General features: G+C 36.9%; 1 protein-coding gene across 3 annotated transcripts in view; it reads right to left on the reverse strand.

Moving 5' to 3' along the window:
- Positions 1–18,430, reverse strand: part of INPP4B (inositol polyphosphate-4-phosphatase type II B) — an 851,446-nt gene that overhangs the window by 41,492 nt on the left and 791,524 nt on the right. For all 3 annotated transcript variants that reach the window (XM_061142404.1, XM_061142406.1, XM_061142405.1), the window contains one exon: positions 17,954–18,108. In XM_061142404.1, the coding sequence (XP_060998387.1) occupies positions 17,954–18,108 (155 nt within the window). The remainder of the gene's footprint in view (positions 1–17,953; positions 18,109–18,430) is intronic.

Consider the following 18,430-nt stretch of genomic DNA (forward strand, 5'->3'; position numbering starts at 1 on the left):
GGTTTGGTTTGCATCATAGATTTCTCTCCCAGATGTACTTACTGTCTTGTTTGCCTCATCAGGCTAATGATGCCAGTTATAAAGGGGAAAGGTGTAGACAGGTTAAAAATCAATGTATTTGGAGAAAACCAATGTATTTGGAGAGGGATAAGGGCTCCTGGACCTGGATACCTGTAAAAGTCATATTTCTAGCCTTTTTAAAGGTCATTACCTTTTCAGAAATCATAACTTGATAAAGTAATCTACTTTTAATATTTACTGTCAATATGTGGCAATCTTAGACCTCTAGCAAAACATACTGAAGATTAGAGAATAATCAATAGCTTTTAAAAAGAAAACCAGAACATTAATGTCTCTTGTGGGTAGAATATGTTCATTCTTAATTTACCCATCTCATAATAATACCAGGGTCACCTTCTTTCTGAAGCACCAACAGTGTTCCACGCTTCCCCCACCACCTCTCTGGGAATCAGCTGCTCTCTTATCTTTGTTTCCAAAGCAGTTTACACATAATATCATAAAAACTTAATCCACAATTATTTATTTACTTGTGTTTCTCTCTCAGAAGGCTATGAAGCTTTTTGAGGACAAAGGACACATCATATTTACAGATATTGGGTTGGCCAAAAATGTTCATTCTGGTGTTTTGGCTGACTTATGGAAAAACACAAACGAACTTTTTGGCCAATCCAATATCTATCTATCTATCATCTATCTATCTATCTATCTATCTATCTATCTATCTATCTATCTATCTATCTAATGTGAAGCATGATGTTCAGCAAATAATATGCACTCAAAAACTTCTTTCTTCTATAAGAGAGAACTCAGAACTACCCATTTCTTATGGTTAGTGGCTTCCACCATAGTGGCATAACAACCCGGGATAAAATGAAATACTTTTATAGGTAGAATTAATAGGGTTCTGGTCAACCATGAATAGCCTATATAGGCCCTGTGTTGCCGAAAGAAACAGAACGAAGAAGTAGGTCATCACCAGGCTGGAAATTTGCCCTTTGTGATATTAAGTAGACCTTGAGGGAGACTTGGCTCCAGCCCAACAATGGTACAAAATTGAGCTTGCTCAGGTGTCCACTTCACTACCTGACTGGTACTTTGGGGCTTTTATGAGAAAAAGTAACTATACAGGCCCCATGTAACTTCAGCTCCTCACTGACACCCTGTTTTTTTTGACATCATTACTCTGCTTGTTCAGTGGTGAACTGAAGTGAACTTGAACCAAATCCAAATTGCATATGTTAACACCTTGCAAACTTGGTTAAGACTCTGTGGTCTGGTTAGGCCAACAGTCAACCACAAATTGGTTTCAGAGTCATTACATGCTATTACACATGAGTAAGTTTTGGTTTTACACCTTGGGTGATTTTTCAATGTAGGTATTTCACTGTATCCAAAAGATTGCTTTCATGAATATCTCTTTTAAATATTCATTTTTTAATTTATTTATATAAAATTTTAAGGTCCTTAAATTACCTATTAATTAGATATCATTGTTTAGAAATATATTCTATTATAAATCTCAGCCCCATTTCTTAAAGCATAGAAAATATACAATATGGCCACCATACTTCTTTGGGTCATTATAGTTATCTCAGAGGTAAGGTTGACAAGAATAAAAATATATATATTTAAATTTACTGCAAAATATCAATTATCCCAGTAGAGCTCAAGAGAAAGCTTGCTAGAGAGCATATATATGAAAAAGGACTACATGTTTCAATTTATTACACAGTGCGAAAAAACTTTTACAAAGGTCATGAAATGTATGGATCCAAGAACAAAGAGGTAAATACAGGTCGGGAGAGACATCCAGGCTCTTAGAAGCATCCACCTGGATTCAGATGGCCTCACACTGTTTCCCTAGCTGAGAGCCACCGAGCAAGTCATTCAGCCCCTCGGGGGAGGTTTTCTCATTTTAAGCCTTAATCCGTAGGCAATAAAATAAAGTTTTGGGAAGTTCATTTTCTTGAAGTGCTTAGAAAAGTGCCTGGTAGATTGTCAGCATTATATATAAAGAAAGGAAGAAAGGAGGAAGAAAGGGAGCGATGAAGGGAAGAAAATGCAGACCTTTGTTCTATTTTATTCTGTGTTCTCCATATTACATTTAGACCACGGGGTTGGATTCTGCTTGTAATCATTTACATAGGGCATTACGTGGAATCTTGGAAAATGGTACAGAGGCACCTACTTGCAGGGCACAAACAAGAGATGCAGATATAGAGAAGGGCCGAGAATGGACATGCGCACACGGCGGGGGGAGAAAGGCGGGGGGAGAAAGGGGAGGGCGGGCTGAATTGGGACATCAGGATTGACATATACACACTGCTTGTGTGTAAAACGGACAGACAGTGGCAAGCTGCTATATATCACAGAGAGTTCCGCTCAGTGCGCTGTAGAGACCTAGAGGGGCGGGATGGCGGTGAGGGTGGAAGAAGAGATGTATGTATACATGTAGCTGATTCATTTAATTGTATAGCACAGACTAACACAACATGGCAAAACAATTACATGCCAATAAAAAAAAGAATGCATTGAGAGATAGTGGCAATATAGTTGAGGAAGGGCAGAAGGAGAAACATCTAATTTTATATCTTAAGTGGATTCACACAATTAAGCAGAACACAGCAACAATCTTCAAATACTTGCAGGCTGACAAAAGACAGGAAATACTGACTCTATGTTGATCTAGGCAGATGAGTGGATTGATGACTGGGAATTCTAGGGTGACAGATTTCAGCTAAATATGAAGGCAAATGTTATAAAACGTATAGCTGTCCAATTATGGCATGGGTTGATACACAAAGTAAGGACCTTCCCACTATTGGACATGTACAAGTAAAGGTTAGCTGACAATCTGTCAGGGATGTTGTATAAAGAATTCCTGCCTTGGTTGGCAGGGTCACTAGGTAATCTCTAAGGTTCTTTCCAAATGCTGAGCCTTAAAATACCATTAGTATGAAAAGTTACAAGTGCACAGAAAAGGAAGTGGTTTGAAAACTGACTTTTGGGAGAATAATAATTAATGTTTGAAAAACATTTTATCCTGTACCAAAAGCTTGTAGTCCTTCACCAACCCATGTAAATATTTAGGGGAAGTTGATATGTCAAGAAATGATTATCTTTCGTTTCTCTGTTTGTCTCATTTTGAGACATAACATGATGGATTTTTTTTTTTTTACTTAATATTAAACTTAGCAATTGAAACACTAGTGTAAGAATGGGTATATCTCTCAGAAGTCATAGTGACTGGGTCACCTGAAGTGAAAGTCGCTCAGTCGTGTCCGACTCTGCATCTCCATGGACTGTCCATAGAATTCTCCAGGCCAGAATACTGGAGTGGGTAGCCTTTCCCTTCTCCAGGGGATCTTCCCAACCCAGGGATTGAACCCAGGTCTCCCACATTGCAGGTGGATACTTTACCAGCTGAGCCACAAGGGAAGCCCAGGTCATCTGAATCAAGATGTAATTTACAAACAAGATCAAATTAGGTCCAAGCAAAGCAAATAGTAAATAATTTATATATGTATATGTGTATATAAACATATATATATTGCTTAATATCTACATCTTTGGCCTTGGAAGTTAGTCAAAGAGTAATACTTAAAAAGTTCATTGCCATTTACTTTTTCATTTCAGTTATTTTATTTTATTTGGATCATAAGTTTTGTAAGGATGACAAACTCATTTTGACCAAAAAAAAACAAACAAACAAACAAACAAACTAGTGACTTTAGTCTATTCTCTGAAGTGGATTTAGACTGTTTCCTCAAACACAGAGATTTAAGCTTGCTCCAGTATATATTCTCACTGTTGCTCAGAGAAGTATATCTTCTCACAGTCGAATCAGTTCAGAATGAAGAAGGAATGTCCTATTTTACTGCAGCATGTCTGTTCTCACCCACCATCACATTAGATACAAGTACAGAACCTTTCCTAGTGGCTCTGATGGTGAAGAATCTACCTGCAATGCAGGAAACCTGGGTTCAACCTCTGAGTTGGGAAGATCTCCTGGAGAAGGGAATGGCTACCCACTTCAGTGTTTTTGCCTGGAGAATTCCATGGATGGAGGAGCCTGATGGGCTACAGTCCATAGGGTCACAAAGATTAGGATATAAGTGAGCTGGTATCTTTCTTTCTTTCTTATCTACAGAAATCAGAAAACTTATTTTTCCCCTGCATCTTGCACACACATAGGTCCAGATTTGTTCAAGATATTTTTGTTTCATTTTTTCTTGATTGTGATAAAATGAATTCAATCAAAGTTTTGTTTCTTTACTAATCAAACTTTAGGAAGAAATTGGCAGAGTTCAGCAACATATTGGCAAAATGTGCTAATACTATTTTAACATTTAGGTGGAGAGACGGATATTCAAAGAGTATTACTTTGGAATTTAACTTAAAATTAAAAAAATAAACACATAAACTATTTTTCATTAGCACTACTAAATCAACATCCCCAGATCCTCACCCCTTTTTAAAGCATGGTATATTTCTCATTTTTCTTTCACTCCAATTTCTGTACTAAGATTGTTAGTATTTCCTTCTTTTCTTATTCAAGCAATGTGAGCAAAGGTAGCAAAATAAAAATACACATATTTATCATAAAACTATGTAAAGCAGATTGCAAAAAAAAATGGCTTTCTTTTATCTTGCCATAAATAGAAACATAATAGTTTCCATCTTCCATTATGATCTGAAACTATAACCTTAGGAACATAAGATTGTAATTTATAAAAGAACTTCAAAGACTGTATTTTGAATTTATAACTGACTACATGAATATCAAACAGGATTACTTTCTAAAAGTAGATTTATTTAACCTCCAAATAAAGTTTCATGATTTAGAATTAATTTCCCATTATCTAGGATATCTATTATCTGCTCAGGAACCACACAATCTATTAGCAACTTTAAAGTTATTAACATAAACAGTAAAATCAATCATATTTATGTAATCCAACCACAGAGGAAAAAGATTAAACTCAGCAAATGCTCGTTGTAGTCTGGACTTTCCACACATTTCTCATGTGTTCAGGCTGAACCCATGGCAAGTCTATAATATAGCTGCCTATGTTGCCCTTTTACTTTATGACCATGTAATATTTGATCACATGGACCCTGTATATATGCTTCCCTGGTGGCTCAGATGGTAAAGAATCTGCCTGCAAAGATCGAACCTGGGTTCAATCTCTGGGTCAGGAAAATCCCCTGGAGAAAGAACTAGCAACCTACTCCAGTATTCTTGCCTGGATTTCATGGACAGAGAAGCCTGGCAGGCTACAGTTCATGGGATTGTAGAGTCGGACACGACTGAGTGATTAACACACACACACACACACACACACACACACTCCCTCCATATATTCATGGGAGTTTTTCTTTTTAATAGGAAAAGTGGTTTTCCTTTTTTTTTTTTAAAATAGGGACTGGAAAGCACTAGGAAGGAATTTTCAATAAATGTATCTATTTCAAGACCAGCTGCTACAAAATCAATTCATTCTTGTAAAGGGAAGGCATTTCCCCCATCTTTTTCTAGCAAAAATAATATCTCTTAACAGCTCTAAGATGTCTTTTTCTCACTTTTGTTCTAGTCTTTCCAAGAGAAAAAAATATTTATCACAAAACCAAATAAAACTGTTATAAAAATTCCACCTCTGAGTTTGTTATAAAATTAAACAGGGGAACAGAAACTGAACAACCGATGAATCTATTGTATTTCTATTTCCTAAAGCAACAAAGCAGTCAAGGTGATTTGCAAACTGAGGCATATACAAATATTATTTTCTCAAATAGTTGAGAGGAGAGACATCACTTTGAAAAGACATAAATTCAGATACTTCTGTGTTAGAGACTAGTTTCTTTCCATTTTTTTTTTTTGCAGTTTAAAAAATCCTCTAGATTGATATTATTCAACTTGATTTGATGAGTGCTAAGAGCAGATCTAGGGAAAGTCTTGTGCCTAGTAGATAAGGAATGCTTTATGTGATTTTATTCTTAAGTATTTACATCCCATCTTGCTTTAAGAAGAATTTAAGGCAATCTAAATGGATATATAAAATGTAGTAAGTTATCAAGAATGGGTTGTGAGAAAGAGCTATAGAGGGCAATGGTTGTGTCATAAAACTGAACCAGAAATGAAGCCACTATATTAAAAATAGAAAGCATATAAAAGAATGCTATACACTTGAAGTGCCCAGAACACTTACATTACTCATTTTAAGTTGAAAATATCATATGTCAAAACTGCATTTAATGCATCTAACCTACAGATCGTTATAGCTTAGCCTAGATTACCTTCAGCATACTCAGATCACCTATATTAACCTACAGTGGCATAAAAATCGTCTAACACAAAGCTTATTTTATGATATAGTCTTGAATATCTCATGTAAGTTATTAAATATTGTACTAAAAGTGAAACACAGAATGGTTTTACTTAATGTGACATCCTGCTCTCTACTATGCTGGCTTGATGGTTAGATTTTTAGATGATTCAGGGCAGTGAAATTCCAAAAACAATTCTGTGATACTTGAAAAGTATCACATGTGATTTGTTACTACTAATCAGCGACCAATTTTGTAAACGATATATTTTATAAATTATACCCTTGATCCCTATAAAGATGTCATTCACAATCCCATAAATTCTGATGGGCTCAATGAATGGAAGAGAATGTAGTGTAATTGTGCATATTATATTTTTGCCCACAGGACTTGAGATCATTATCCTCAGATACAAATGTATTACACAGGGCATTTGAACTCGGTCATCTGTGATCTTCTGATCAGGAGAAAAGTTTGCAATATTTTGACTTCTTTTTTCATAAAGTCTATTGCCTCCCGGTCCAGTTTTCATTAGACAGCCTGTGAAGACATTCAGTTTGTTACCCTGGGCTAGTGAGTGGCGCTCTACAATCAAAATTCAGGTTAGAAGGAGAGTTGAAACTCTTTTAATGAAAGTGTTTTCCTGAGTATAGTAAGCACTTCAACAAAGTCAGGAGTTTTTATGCAGTACAGTGACAATACATTGATTTTAATAGTTTCAAATTTACTCTCATGTGCTTTAGGGAAAACATAAGAAACATAACAAGTGCATAAATTCATGGACATCCTTGCCCTGGTCAAGACTAAAGTAAATGTCTATTCAGGTGACAGCTGTAGAAAAATCATTAGGTAGTTAAATGAATAACTGAGATTTGGGTAGCATTATTGTATGGGAATGGAATGCCATAACAAACTTGGAAAAGACTCATTAGAAGACCCTGATGCTTGAGGGACGAGACTGAGGGCAGGAGGAGAAAGAGATGACAGAGGATGAGATGGTTGGATGGCATCACCGACTCGACGGACATGACTTTGAGCAAACTCCGGGAGATAGTGGACAGGGAAGCCTGGAGGGCTGCAGTTCATGGGGTCACAGAGTGGGACACGGCTTAGTGACTGAACAACTGCAGCAATAAACTTGTAAACTTCAAAGCAAATAGGATTTGAAATAGAACTACGATATCTGTTCCATGTGCATACATATTTTTTATTTCCTCTCTGAACACAGCATTCAAGTTCAACAATATGAGGCTATAGCACTAGCTTCCTTGAGTCTTGTGTTTCAACTTCCTGGGAGCATATATGAACTTACTGGATTTCAGCATAGCCATGGTCCACACCTCATTCAGGCCTGGGCTGACTGTATCTCTAGCTTCTCTAATGAGAACAAGCCATTTCTAGGACTAGTTTCTGCTACACCTCATTTTCCGAGAGCAAAAACATCAATCATCTCCCTAATCGCCAATAGGTTTTTGTTGTGTCTCAGCTGGAAGTTTCCTTCTCTTGTCTAAAAGGGAGCTCTGAAAAGTCTCAGATCACCTCACAGGCTCCTGTCAAAACACTGTGCATTTCACTTTCCAAACCCAAGAGATTTTTCTGTCCTATTTCACTGTGCTTTCATTTTTAAAGAAAATAAACAAAACAAATAAAAATGTTCTTTAAAAAAAACTACCACTTATGAAACCCTCTTTTCTAGAACTTGATTTAAATGCAATAAACCGGTGCTTTATAAATGCTGGGACCTTTTTGGAAAGTCCCAGTTATATGCAAACTCCCACTATATGAAACAATAAGGATCAGCTGTCAAGAGTGAAAACCAGGATGGCCAGGAAATATTTATAAAGATGTTCAATATAGCATGTTATTAAGAAAATACTAAATAAGCCAGGATATCATTTTTTTACCCATTGGGTTGGTAAATAAAAAAAGTCAAAAACAAAACTCATAGTACAAATATGGGGTCATGTAGAAAAATGGAAGCATGTGTATGCCTAATGGAATATAAATTAGTGTAGGGCAATAGGATAGCATCTAGTAATATTGAACATATGAATACCACCCATTTTACTTACAGGTTTACATACCCTTATGCTCATATTCATAATTATACATGTGAATATGTCTCTTACACTATTGCTTATAGTACCAAAATATCAGAAACAACCTAAAATTCAATAGAGGAATAGATGAATTGTGGTCTATGCACACAAAGGAATACTATACAACTATGAAAAGGAAAGAGCAGAACTTATATGTGGACACAGATCTCAAAAAACATGATATCAGCTGAGGAAAATGAGTGCTGAATGTGAGACACACCATGAGAACAGTTTTGTAAACAAAATCTCTAATAAATGTGAGGAATTAATAAATAATACTCTTAGCCTGGACCACTTAGATATTCCTAGTCAAGAACTCTTAACTTTTCTTTGCTACTTATCTAAATTGTACTAATCCTCAAGACACAATACAAATTCTACTTTCCTCTGGACCACTCCAACCCACAATGATTCCTTTTCCCCTTTGATCCACTCTAATAATAATAGCCTTAAGTATGTGACCTCATCTATCTCATTTTCTCATTGTGGTGACTAATAAACATTCCTCATAGAGAATGTTTCATGTAATTCTTCGTGCGCAGCAAGAACTCACTGACTCTTAGTTGTTGGTATTATAAGTTTCTGTCTCCCTTTGTTTAGCCCGGCACTCTGCCATAGTACTCAAGAAATGTTTACATTTGACTGTGACTATGATGGAGACATATTTCCACTAGTGATAATATTTGCCCAGGTCATCTCCTGAGGTAGGGCCCTGGCTCAGGAGTCACTGGATACTCAGTCAAGTCCGTGGGCATTTGGGAGTTGGACGTTCCCAAGTTTCACTGGCCGATGTTGAGGCACTGCTCTGTGGGGATCACCGAGGATCACTAAACTCCTATTTTGCACTCAGGTGCTCCTAGACTGTCCTGATGTTATTAGCTGAACTCTGTCAGTCAGAGTCACTGAGGGAGTTTAAGCGTTTCAGAACAACTATTAATCCTGAGAGTTTTCTTCTAAGATCTAGAACACCTGGGGAAATTCCTCAATTTCAGGAACTTCAGAGGAGGCACTTTTAGAGAAACATGGGACAAGAAAGGTTACACAGGGTAGCTTAAAAAAATGCGGAAATCATGAACACTTACTAAGCGGAGCACCTAATACCCGTCAGGCATAGAGAATTCACATATTTGATCTCATTTAACACGATGCCTCCAGGAGAGAGAGAGGTAAGTTATCCCTCGTTTACAGATAAGGAAACTGAGGCCTGGAGATTAATTAACTTAAAAGCTGCATAGAAAATGATTTCCAGAATTAGGATTTAATCACAGGCCTTCTTGATTTTAAAAATCTATGTTTGTGGCAGAAGTTAAACTTATTTAAGTTAGATTCATTTATATTTCATTTCATTAAATTAAATAAAAAACACATTCCAAACACTTATTTATCTAGGTCCTTAGTTAATAATTTGAGGAACTGAGAGAAATGACTTATTTGGAAAGGTGTGTCTAAAACTGGTAACATGGCTCTGAATGTTAAACTCCATACTCACAGGGTCTCAAGTTACTAGTACTTGAAAACAAAATTAAATATCAATACAAAACACATTAGGGAAAAGAAAGATATCTGAAAATGACTACTTCTAGCAGCAAAACAACCTGACACATATAAATATACGAAGAAGATAGCCTAAAATCAGCACATACATTTTGTTTAGGAAATTGAAAGTTTTTAGGTAGCTCATTCTTTGATTTCTCCAGTAAGAGCAGTTCTTTATTGTGGGTCATCTGTGGACATCTTATTAAGAGATATTTGCTCCAACATGATTTTTATAGAAGTGTACTCTCTGCAGCATCTTTTACCTTACTAGAGGCTGAAGCAACAACATCCTAAGTGGTGTAAGTTTTCACATTATTATTAGCAAGCCTAAGAAGATGGTGACTTCATCTGGGCTTATTACTGTTATTTGTCACAGATACAGGCTGAAATAATGCAGCAGACACACCGCTGAAACTCTCAAGGGAAGAGATAACTCTAAGTGATAATGAAGAAACTGTTCTCACTTGTGCTGTTCTACACAAATATGTCCCTTTCCAATAGTCAAGAGATAACTGAAAGCTTCAATTACCCATGTCTGTGATGCTTCTTATTCACTTCAATATTTGAATTAGGGGATAATATGAAATAATGGAAGCTCTTCTCCAACTAGTACAATCAAACAAAAGCTAAAAAAAAAAAAAAAAGCCAAAGTGGAAAGAAGACTAAGGAAGGAAGATGTGTTTCTATCTAAACACAAGTGATCTCCATGACTTGAAAGTGAACCCCACAAGAGAGTAAGTCATGAGAAATAAAACCTGTACTGACATCAGTAGATTGAGGTCATTTATTTATAAAGCAGAACATTTCATAAGTTATGCTCCCTGACACATAAATTTCGTGTTGAGAATATGACATTCAACAGGATGATAAAACTCAATAAGGCTGATGGGCCTTTTAATCTCTCTCTTGTGAATTAAATATTTACTAAAATAGAATGATTAAAGCCCTGTATCTTAAGAGGGATAAATAGGTTGGATGCTGAAACATACCCTGATTAATCTTACTAAAGGCATCTCAACTATCTTTAGAGTCATTATAGAATGACAGATTGCAGAGTAATATAGCATAAGGAAAATAAAAGTTACAGACTGACAACTAAACAATATTGTGTCACACTATTACACTGCATACACACATAATCCTAGAGTTCCTCTTAAAGGAAAATAACAGAGAACAGGTGTTATCATTTTAATTTACTTTTAAGTGACAATTAAATTTTCCAACACTATTTTTGGATAAAATGTGACATTTCTAGTCAAATTTTGTATTTTTAAATGCAGTCTTAACCGTCTTTTAATCAAATATAAGTTTGAAAGTTCCTACTAAATATGCTTTTTGCAAAAGCATTGGGACAAGAAAGCTTTTAGCACTCAACGGTGACTTCAGTATGAAACAACTGAGCGCTGATACTGCATTCATTCTTCCTTTCTATTTAAAAATAAAAATGCTGCTGATTATTCAGCCATCATTTTATAAATTTCTGCTATAGATATCAAGGAAGAATTTGGCACTACACATACACTTCAAAGAAAGGATAGATACACCAGGTTTATAGTCGTTTCACAAAGTCAATAAAGTCGGTTACTGAAGGGTAGTTGGTTTACCTGAGGCAGACTTGAGTCAAGTGGCTTTCAACCCCAGCTCTATCCCAGATCTTAGTCTGTGGTGGGACTCTGTGAGAATCTCTGCTTTGGTTTTATAATATCGGCAACTGCTGAGAGTTCCTTACAGAGTCATATCTACCCCAACTCCTCATCAGCTTCCTAAGAGGAAGAGGATTTTGTGCCACTTCAGTCAAACAGACTGTAAACAGTGGCACATGTTGGAAGCATGAAGCTGTTAAGTAATAATGGATATGTAGGAAAAGAGAGAGTCTGAACTTTTTGAAAACAGGACAAAGGCTACAATGACAAGTTGAAATTATCATGGAGTAATCATGGTGAAGTCGCTCAGTCGTGTCTGACTCTTTGCGACTCCATAGACTGCAGCCTACCAGGTTCCTCCGTCCATGGGATTTTCTAGACAAGAATACTGCAGTGGGTTGCCATTTCCTTCTCCAGGAGACCTTCCCGACCCAGGGATTGAACCCGGGTCTCCCGCAGTATAGGCAGACGCTTTACCGTCTGAACCACCAGGGAAGCCCTCACAGGCAAACAAAAACTGAGTCATGTGACCATTGAGCATCTAGTGTCAGACAAGTCTCTGCACCACTGGGAACTTGAACTTTCTCTGAGGTATACTAGACCCAAGACCACCACCAGTCGTACTCAGAACAATGCCTGTCAGCTGCAAACTTATGGCCTCAGGGTCTCTCCTTGTAACTGTGCAACCATTTGGGACGCCAACCAGTCCTCGCTTAACAAGCACACTTACTCTTGCCACACACAGTAGTGTTCAGTCATGTCTGACTCTGCAACCCCATGGACTGTAGCCTGTCAGGCGCCTCTGTCCATGGGAATTTTCAGATAACAAGACTGAAGTGGGTTGCCATTTCCTTCTCCAGGGGATCTTCCTGACACAAACCTCAGTCTCTTTTGTCTTGCCAGTTCCAATTATAATTCTTGATAAGCAAATCATGGGGCTAACTGTAACCTTGTGGGTTTTTGCCTTTAAAAGCCTCCCCTATTTTGTAGTCTGGTAGGACACAATTCAGGGCTTCCCATGTGGCTCAGAGGTAAAGAATCAGCCTGCCAAGCAGGAGATGCAGGTTCGATTCCTCGGTTGGGAAGTTCTCATGGAGAAGCAAACAGCAACCCACTCCAGTATTCTTGCCTGGGAAATCCCATGGAGAGAGGAGCCTGGCGTCCATGGGTTTACAAAAGAGTCAGACACAACTCAGTGAATAAACACAACAATAAAACACAATACAGTTGTTTGTTGAATTTGCAGTCCTAAATAAACACCTTTTTATTTCAATCATGTCTGTTTCTAAAATTTTGGTTGACAGATTCAGCCTGTGATGATAGATTGTTTGTGGCCTGTTTGTTTTTGAATTTGTATCCAAACCTCTTAAAACTTTCTCTTTCATCTTGTGGAACTTCTGCTTATAAAATATGTCACAACTGAGTGATAATTTCCCTTGCTTATTTCCAACTGTCTATGTATGTGGAAAACTTCCTAACAGATAGGACCTGAACATTTTAGAAACCTATGCTATTCATTCACTCATTCATTGAATATTTATTGAGCACCTACCGTAACTAGACTTTATTCTAGTACTGGAGATATATAGGTGAATAAGAAAAAAAATCCATACTCTCATAGAGTTTATTCTGGTGAAAGGGCTTCTGAACAAGCAGGGAGATGAAGCTTTATTTATCGATAACACTTCTCTCATCCATAAGTAATTTGAAACTTACAGCAATAATCAGTATAAAAAAGTAAAATTTAATATAGATAGGGGAAAAAAATAAAACTAGCAAAACAGCAATAGTATTATAACCCTGGTAAACTTTTAAAAATATCCAGAGTAAATAGCCTGAAAGGTGGTTAGAATAATTCAAACATAAAATAAACCACAACTGATATTAAATAAAATAATTTAATATCTTTAAAATATAATCAAACTCCATTAAAATGCTAGTTTTTTTTAATCCAGGATTGTGTCCTAGAATATTTATAAAGTTCTTAAAAATTCTGTCTCTGTCTCAATGATGAACTGTGCACAGTCCAAATATAAGTAGTTTTTAAATGCCTCTGAAGCAGTTCCAATGTGCATCTAAAAGTCACCATCTGAAGGGTAGGACTTCTGATCAGGTGGCAGAGCGAAGAGCTCTGCAAATCTTCGTCCTCCTCCCAAAACCATGATGCTGAAAAATATTGTCCAAACCAATCATTTAAGGACCCTAATAATCAGCCGAAGTCAAGCAATGAGTGGAAAAGAGTTTCTACCTGGAAAATTGCTGACTGGGAGGGAAGAAGAGAGCCAGGCTACGGTCTTCCTATCTGGGGCTGCTCCCACTCATGTCCCTCCACCAGAGTGCAGCCACCATGGAAACCAACAACTTTGCTGCCCCAGGCTCTGAATGCATTTGAAGAGGAGTGGGAAATCACACACCCCAGCACTGTCAGAAGCCTTAGTAACCTTGCGCTTGTGCTAAGGTCACTTTAGTCACGTCCGACTCTTTGTGACCCTATGTAGCCCGCCAGGCTCCTCTGTCCGTGGGATTCTCCAGGCAAGAATACTGGAGCAGGTTGCCGTGCAAACAAATGCTTCCAGCCATCCTCACAGCGGGACTGAGGCTGCATTTCCATTTGGGCTACTCCCCAGAGCAAGTGGACTAGTTATGAATGCAATAGGAAAGGAAATCCTGGACATCAAGAGAGCCATGGAGGCCTATGATCAATTTCCACACATCTTGGGTTGACTAGTAGGACCTAAAAAGGCCTGGTGGGAAGAAAAGGTAGGATGGATACAACAGTTCTTGAACTGGAATATGTTTCCAAATTAACACACAAGATACATCAACAAAGCCTCTAACTGGATAGAACTGTTTGAACTTGCAACTTCTATCTAATCAGTGACTGACACTAAATTACAGAGAGCCAAATGCAACCCCAGGAAATAAGGCTGAGACATTAAAAAAACCTGAACTACAGTTTCAAAATGTTATTGAAAACATAATTTTAAAAAGAGATGGAAAAGTTGCTACACAGTTCTGAAAAACATTAGGCAACAGAATGCATTCACATTAATATTTATATTATTCTTCATTTATTCAGCCACTGTTTATATTTATTTAAATCTGGACCAGACTTCTCAGGTGGCACCAGTGGTAAAGAATCCACCTGCCAATACAGGAGACTCAAGAGATGCCAATTAAATTCCTGGGTTGGGATGATCCCCTGGAGAAGGAAATAGCAACTCACTCCAGTATTCCTGCCTGAAGAATTCCATGGACAGTGGAGTCTGGCAGACTACAATCCACGGGTTGCAAACTGTCAGACGTAACTGAGCACACACACACACACACACACACACACACACAGAACCAGACACTGTGCTCAACACCAAGGTATTAATACAACCGTGAACATGATAAGGTTGAAAGCAAAAAGTTTGTATTCCAGAACTAGAGTTTTCTCTTCAAATCTCAGATTTTGGTCAGACGACTCTGGTCTGGTACACAGTCTCAAATTTCTAAAAGTATGTAGTTTTTATGACATATGACTTAAATAATATTTTGAATAACAGAAGTGAAGTAGTCAAATACATAACCAAATAATTTTAAGTGACAGCATTTTGTTTTACTTGGTATAAAGAAAATAACATTAAATATAACTAAGGCAAACAAGGTCTTACTCTACAGCACAGGAAAAAAATATAACTAAGGCATCTGTGTTTTAGTGGCAGCTCTAGTACTTTCTGAGTAGTCTCTGCCAAAACACTCTACCGAATTCCATTTCTTTGCTCTTACGGTGAAGCAGATTTGACTAAATTTCTAAGGTGATGCCTTAATCTCAAATTCTATGACTATTAGTAAGGGCATACAATAATATACATTAACATAAAATATTTATAAGAAACCTATCTAGACTAACTTTAATGAATGCAATCCACTCATAATTAGCTTAGCATTTGTAAGCACATGTACATTTTCAAGGTGGTATTGAAATAGCTTATTTTCTTAAATAGATAAAACATTGCATGAGAAAGCTTATTTATAAGGTTTTATATTAATATATGATATTGGAGTCAAACCATATGTCATAATATATTCACAAAAATATACAAGGGTCATAACTGCCTAGACTTGATTGTCTCAGGAAGATCAAGACCCTTGATATTTATTTTTCTAACAAATACCATACAGTGATTGTTCACAAACATTGTTCTAATCATGTAACACATATCAGTTCATTTAATCCTTGATACCTTCCTAAGAAGGGCTATTATTATTAGCATATTTGTTTTACATAAGGAGAAGACTGAGGTACCAACTTGCCTCAGGTAATAAGGCAGGATGAGATTAACTTCCTCTTGCCTGGTAAGTGGCACATGACCTCGGTTCAAACTCAGGACAGCTGGCTTCCAAGTCCCTTCCTCCCATCTACTCTGCCCTGTGGCCAGAGCTTATAAAGCTATGGGCTTGTAAGATGGTACCCAAAGAGGGAAAGTATGGAAGTTATTTAAGACAATAATATATCTTATTTCCCTTAAACACACACACACAGACAAGTCCTCACACTCTCACACAGTACTCACATGTACAAAAAACCAAAGGATAAATGTGTCAGATTGGAAATTTACATATATATATATATGTATAAAATCACCAAAGTAGTGGGGATATGGAAGTCACGGTCTTCAGTATTTTGGGATTAAATTTCTAGCGCCTTACTTTAGGTCACAATCCAAAACTGAACCCCCATAAATGTCATTAGCAAACATACTGAAGTATAATGTTAGTTCCTCCAGCCTTTATGCTTTACCAAAATATTTAGTTTTATATTTCAACATGTATATGACAGATACATCCTTTATTTACCAGTTGGAAAAAATACCTTTCTAATTTAAGGGTCCTCTCTTACCTCTACCTTAAATAAACAAGTAACAAATTCAACTTCCAAATTATTTTATGTTGGCTGACTCATTCTAGTCCTCTGAGGTCTCTGACCTGGAATAGCACATGCCCTGCCCTCCACACTGGCATCTTTGTTCCATCCATAGTGATATTTGTACTTCTCAAATGCACAACAGAACGTTTCATGCCCAGATCCTGAATCTTCCCTATGAGTGCTGAGAGATAATTTTTGAAAAGAGTCTTTTCTAACAACCAAACGTGTGTGTATGGCTGAGATGCTCATGTCAGGCCTCAAAGACATCCTCATACATTTATCCAAAAATTATGGTAGAACTCCACTGAACAAAGAAAATGCCAAGAGACATGAAATGGGGTAAAAGAGAGGGCTTCAGAAACCTCTCAGAAAACATACAATACAGAAAGATCACAGGCAAGCGTCACCTCACCACGGAAAGACCACAGCCGTTAAAAGAAAAGTGAAGCTAATGACATGCCAGATAAGAAGCAGCCTTTTCAGTGCATCATATGACATTCCTTTTTGCAATCTGGGAGCCTGTCCCATGTTTCCTGTTGTGCTTTTGAGTCAGTCTTTGTAGGAAAGAGGTAAGTTCACTAAAGTTTCTAATTAACGTATGTCCTTGCTGATAGACCCTGGGAAAGAGGCACTTCTTCCTTCCCATTATGGCTTATATTTTAGATTTAATTACTGTAGAAATGAATCAGGAAACATGACTTCAGGCAGAGCATTTTAAATGTCGGCAGAGTGATCATATTAATTCTCCATTTTAAAGGATCCATTATCCCATCTTTATGATGAGTGATGTGAAAATAATTTTTAGGAAAGAGGTTAAAGATGGGGAGACCCTACAAGCCATGGTAGGATGACCCGTTTGTTGCCATTTTTTGGATAGTTGATTTGTTTGGATAAAGACTTAGTTTTATTTTATGTGTACATATAAGGACTTATACATAAAGGAGCTGTACTCTTCAAATGTTATATATGAAAGAACCTGAGCCCTTCAACTTAGGTTTAAATCTGTTAATGAAATATATCCTCCATTCACATGATCAAAATCTGGCCACATTTTTTTATTGCCTAAAATGAATAGAGGAAATACTTAAAATTATTTTCTCTTTCATGTCATGAGCTCAAAGTCAAGGAAATGCAGTGAAGTTACTAAATGCTTGCTCCTCCAGTAAAATATGTATTAGGAAAAAAAAAACTTAAAATAACCATAAAAGAAAAAATAAGGTCTTACTGTACAGCACTGGGAACTATATTCAATATCCTGTGATAAACCATAATGGAAAAGAATATGAAATGAATATATATATATATATATAACTAAATAATTTTGCTGTATAACAGAAATTAACACAATATTGTAAATGAACTACACTTCAATAAAAATTTTTAAAAAAGAAAGAAGTTGAAAACATGTGGGCTACCTTCTCATACAATCCAGTGCTCGGATAAAGAAGTCCTTGTGTAACTGATGCTCATCTCTCAGGATTGAGCACTGTTCAAGCGTCACAGACATCGACGTCCTGTCTTTGGCACTTTTACAACAGGTGAAACGAATGCCATTTAGTTTGCGGCAAATCTGTAACAGACATAGACATGGTGTCTTGTTTATTTGTAGATTACTCTTCGAGCGTCAGAGTCCTCTAAATACTCATAGTCTAAACTTACCAAATTTATGCTAATTTATGAGAGTCAGCTGTTTCAATATGCCCTGTGTAATGGAAAAATAATACCTTTTCATTTCAAAAGTTGATGGAATAGATTTAAGTTATTTATCTCTTTGTACATGAGGTGTGGGGCTGTTGAAGGCATGTAAGATAGTAAATATTCCTCAGAGGCAGCGATGCTCTGAGAGGGTATCTAAGCTGCAGGGGCTAATGATAATAATCACAGCTCAGAAG

Source organism: Dama dama, chromosome 5, assembly GCF_033118175.1.
Source record: "Dama dama isolate Ldn47 chromosome 5, ASM3311817v1, whole genome shotgun sequence".
Taxonomy (NCBI): domain Eukaryota; kingdom Metazoa; phylum Chordata; class Mammalia; order Artiodactyla; family Cervidae; genus Dama; species Dama dama.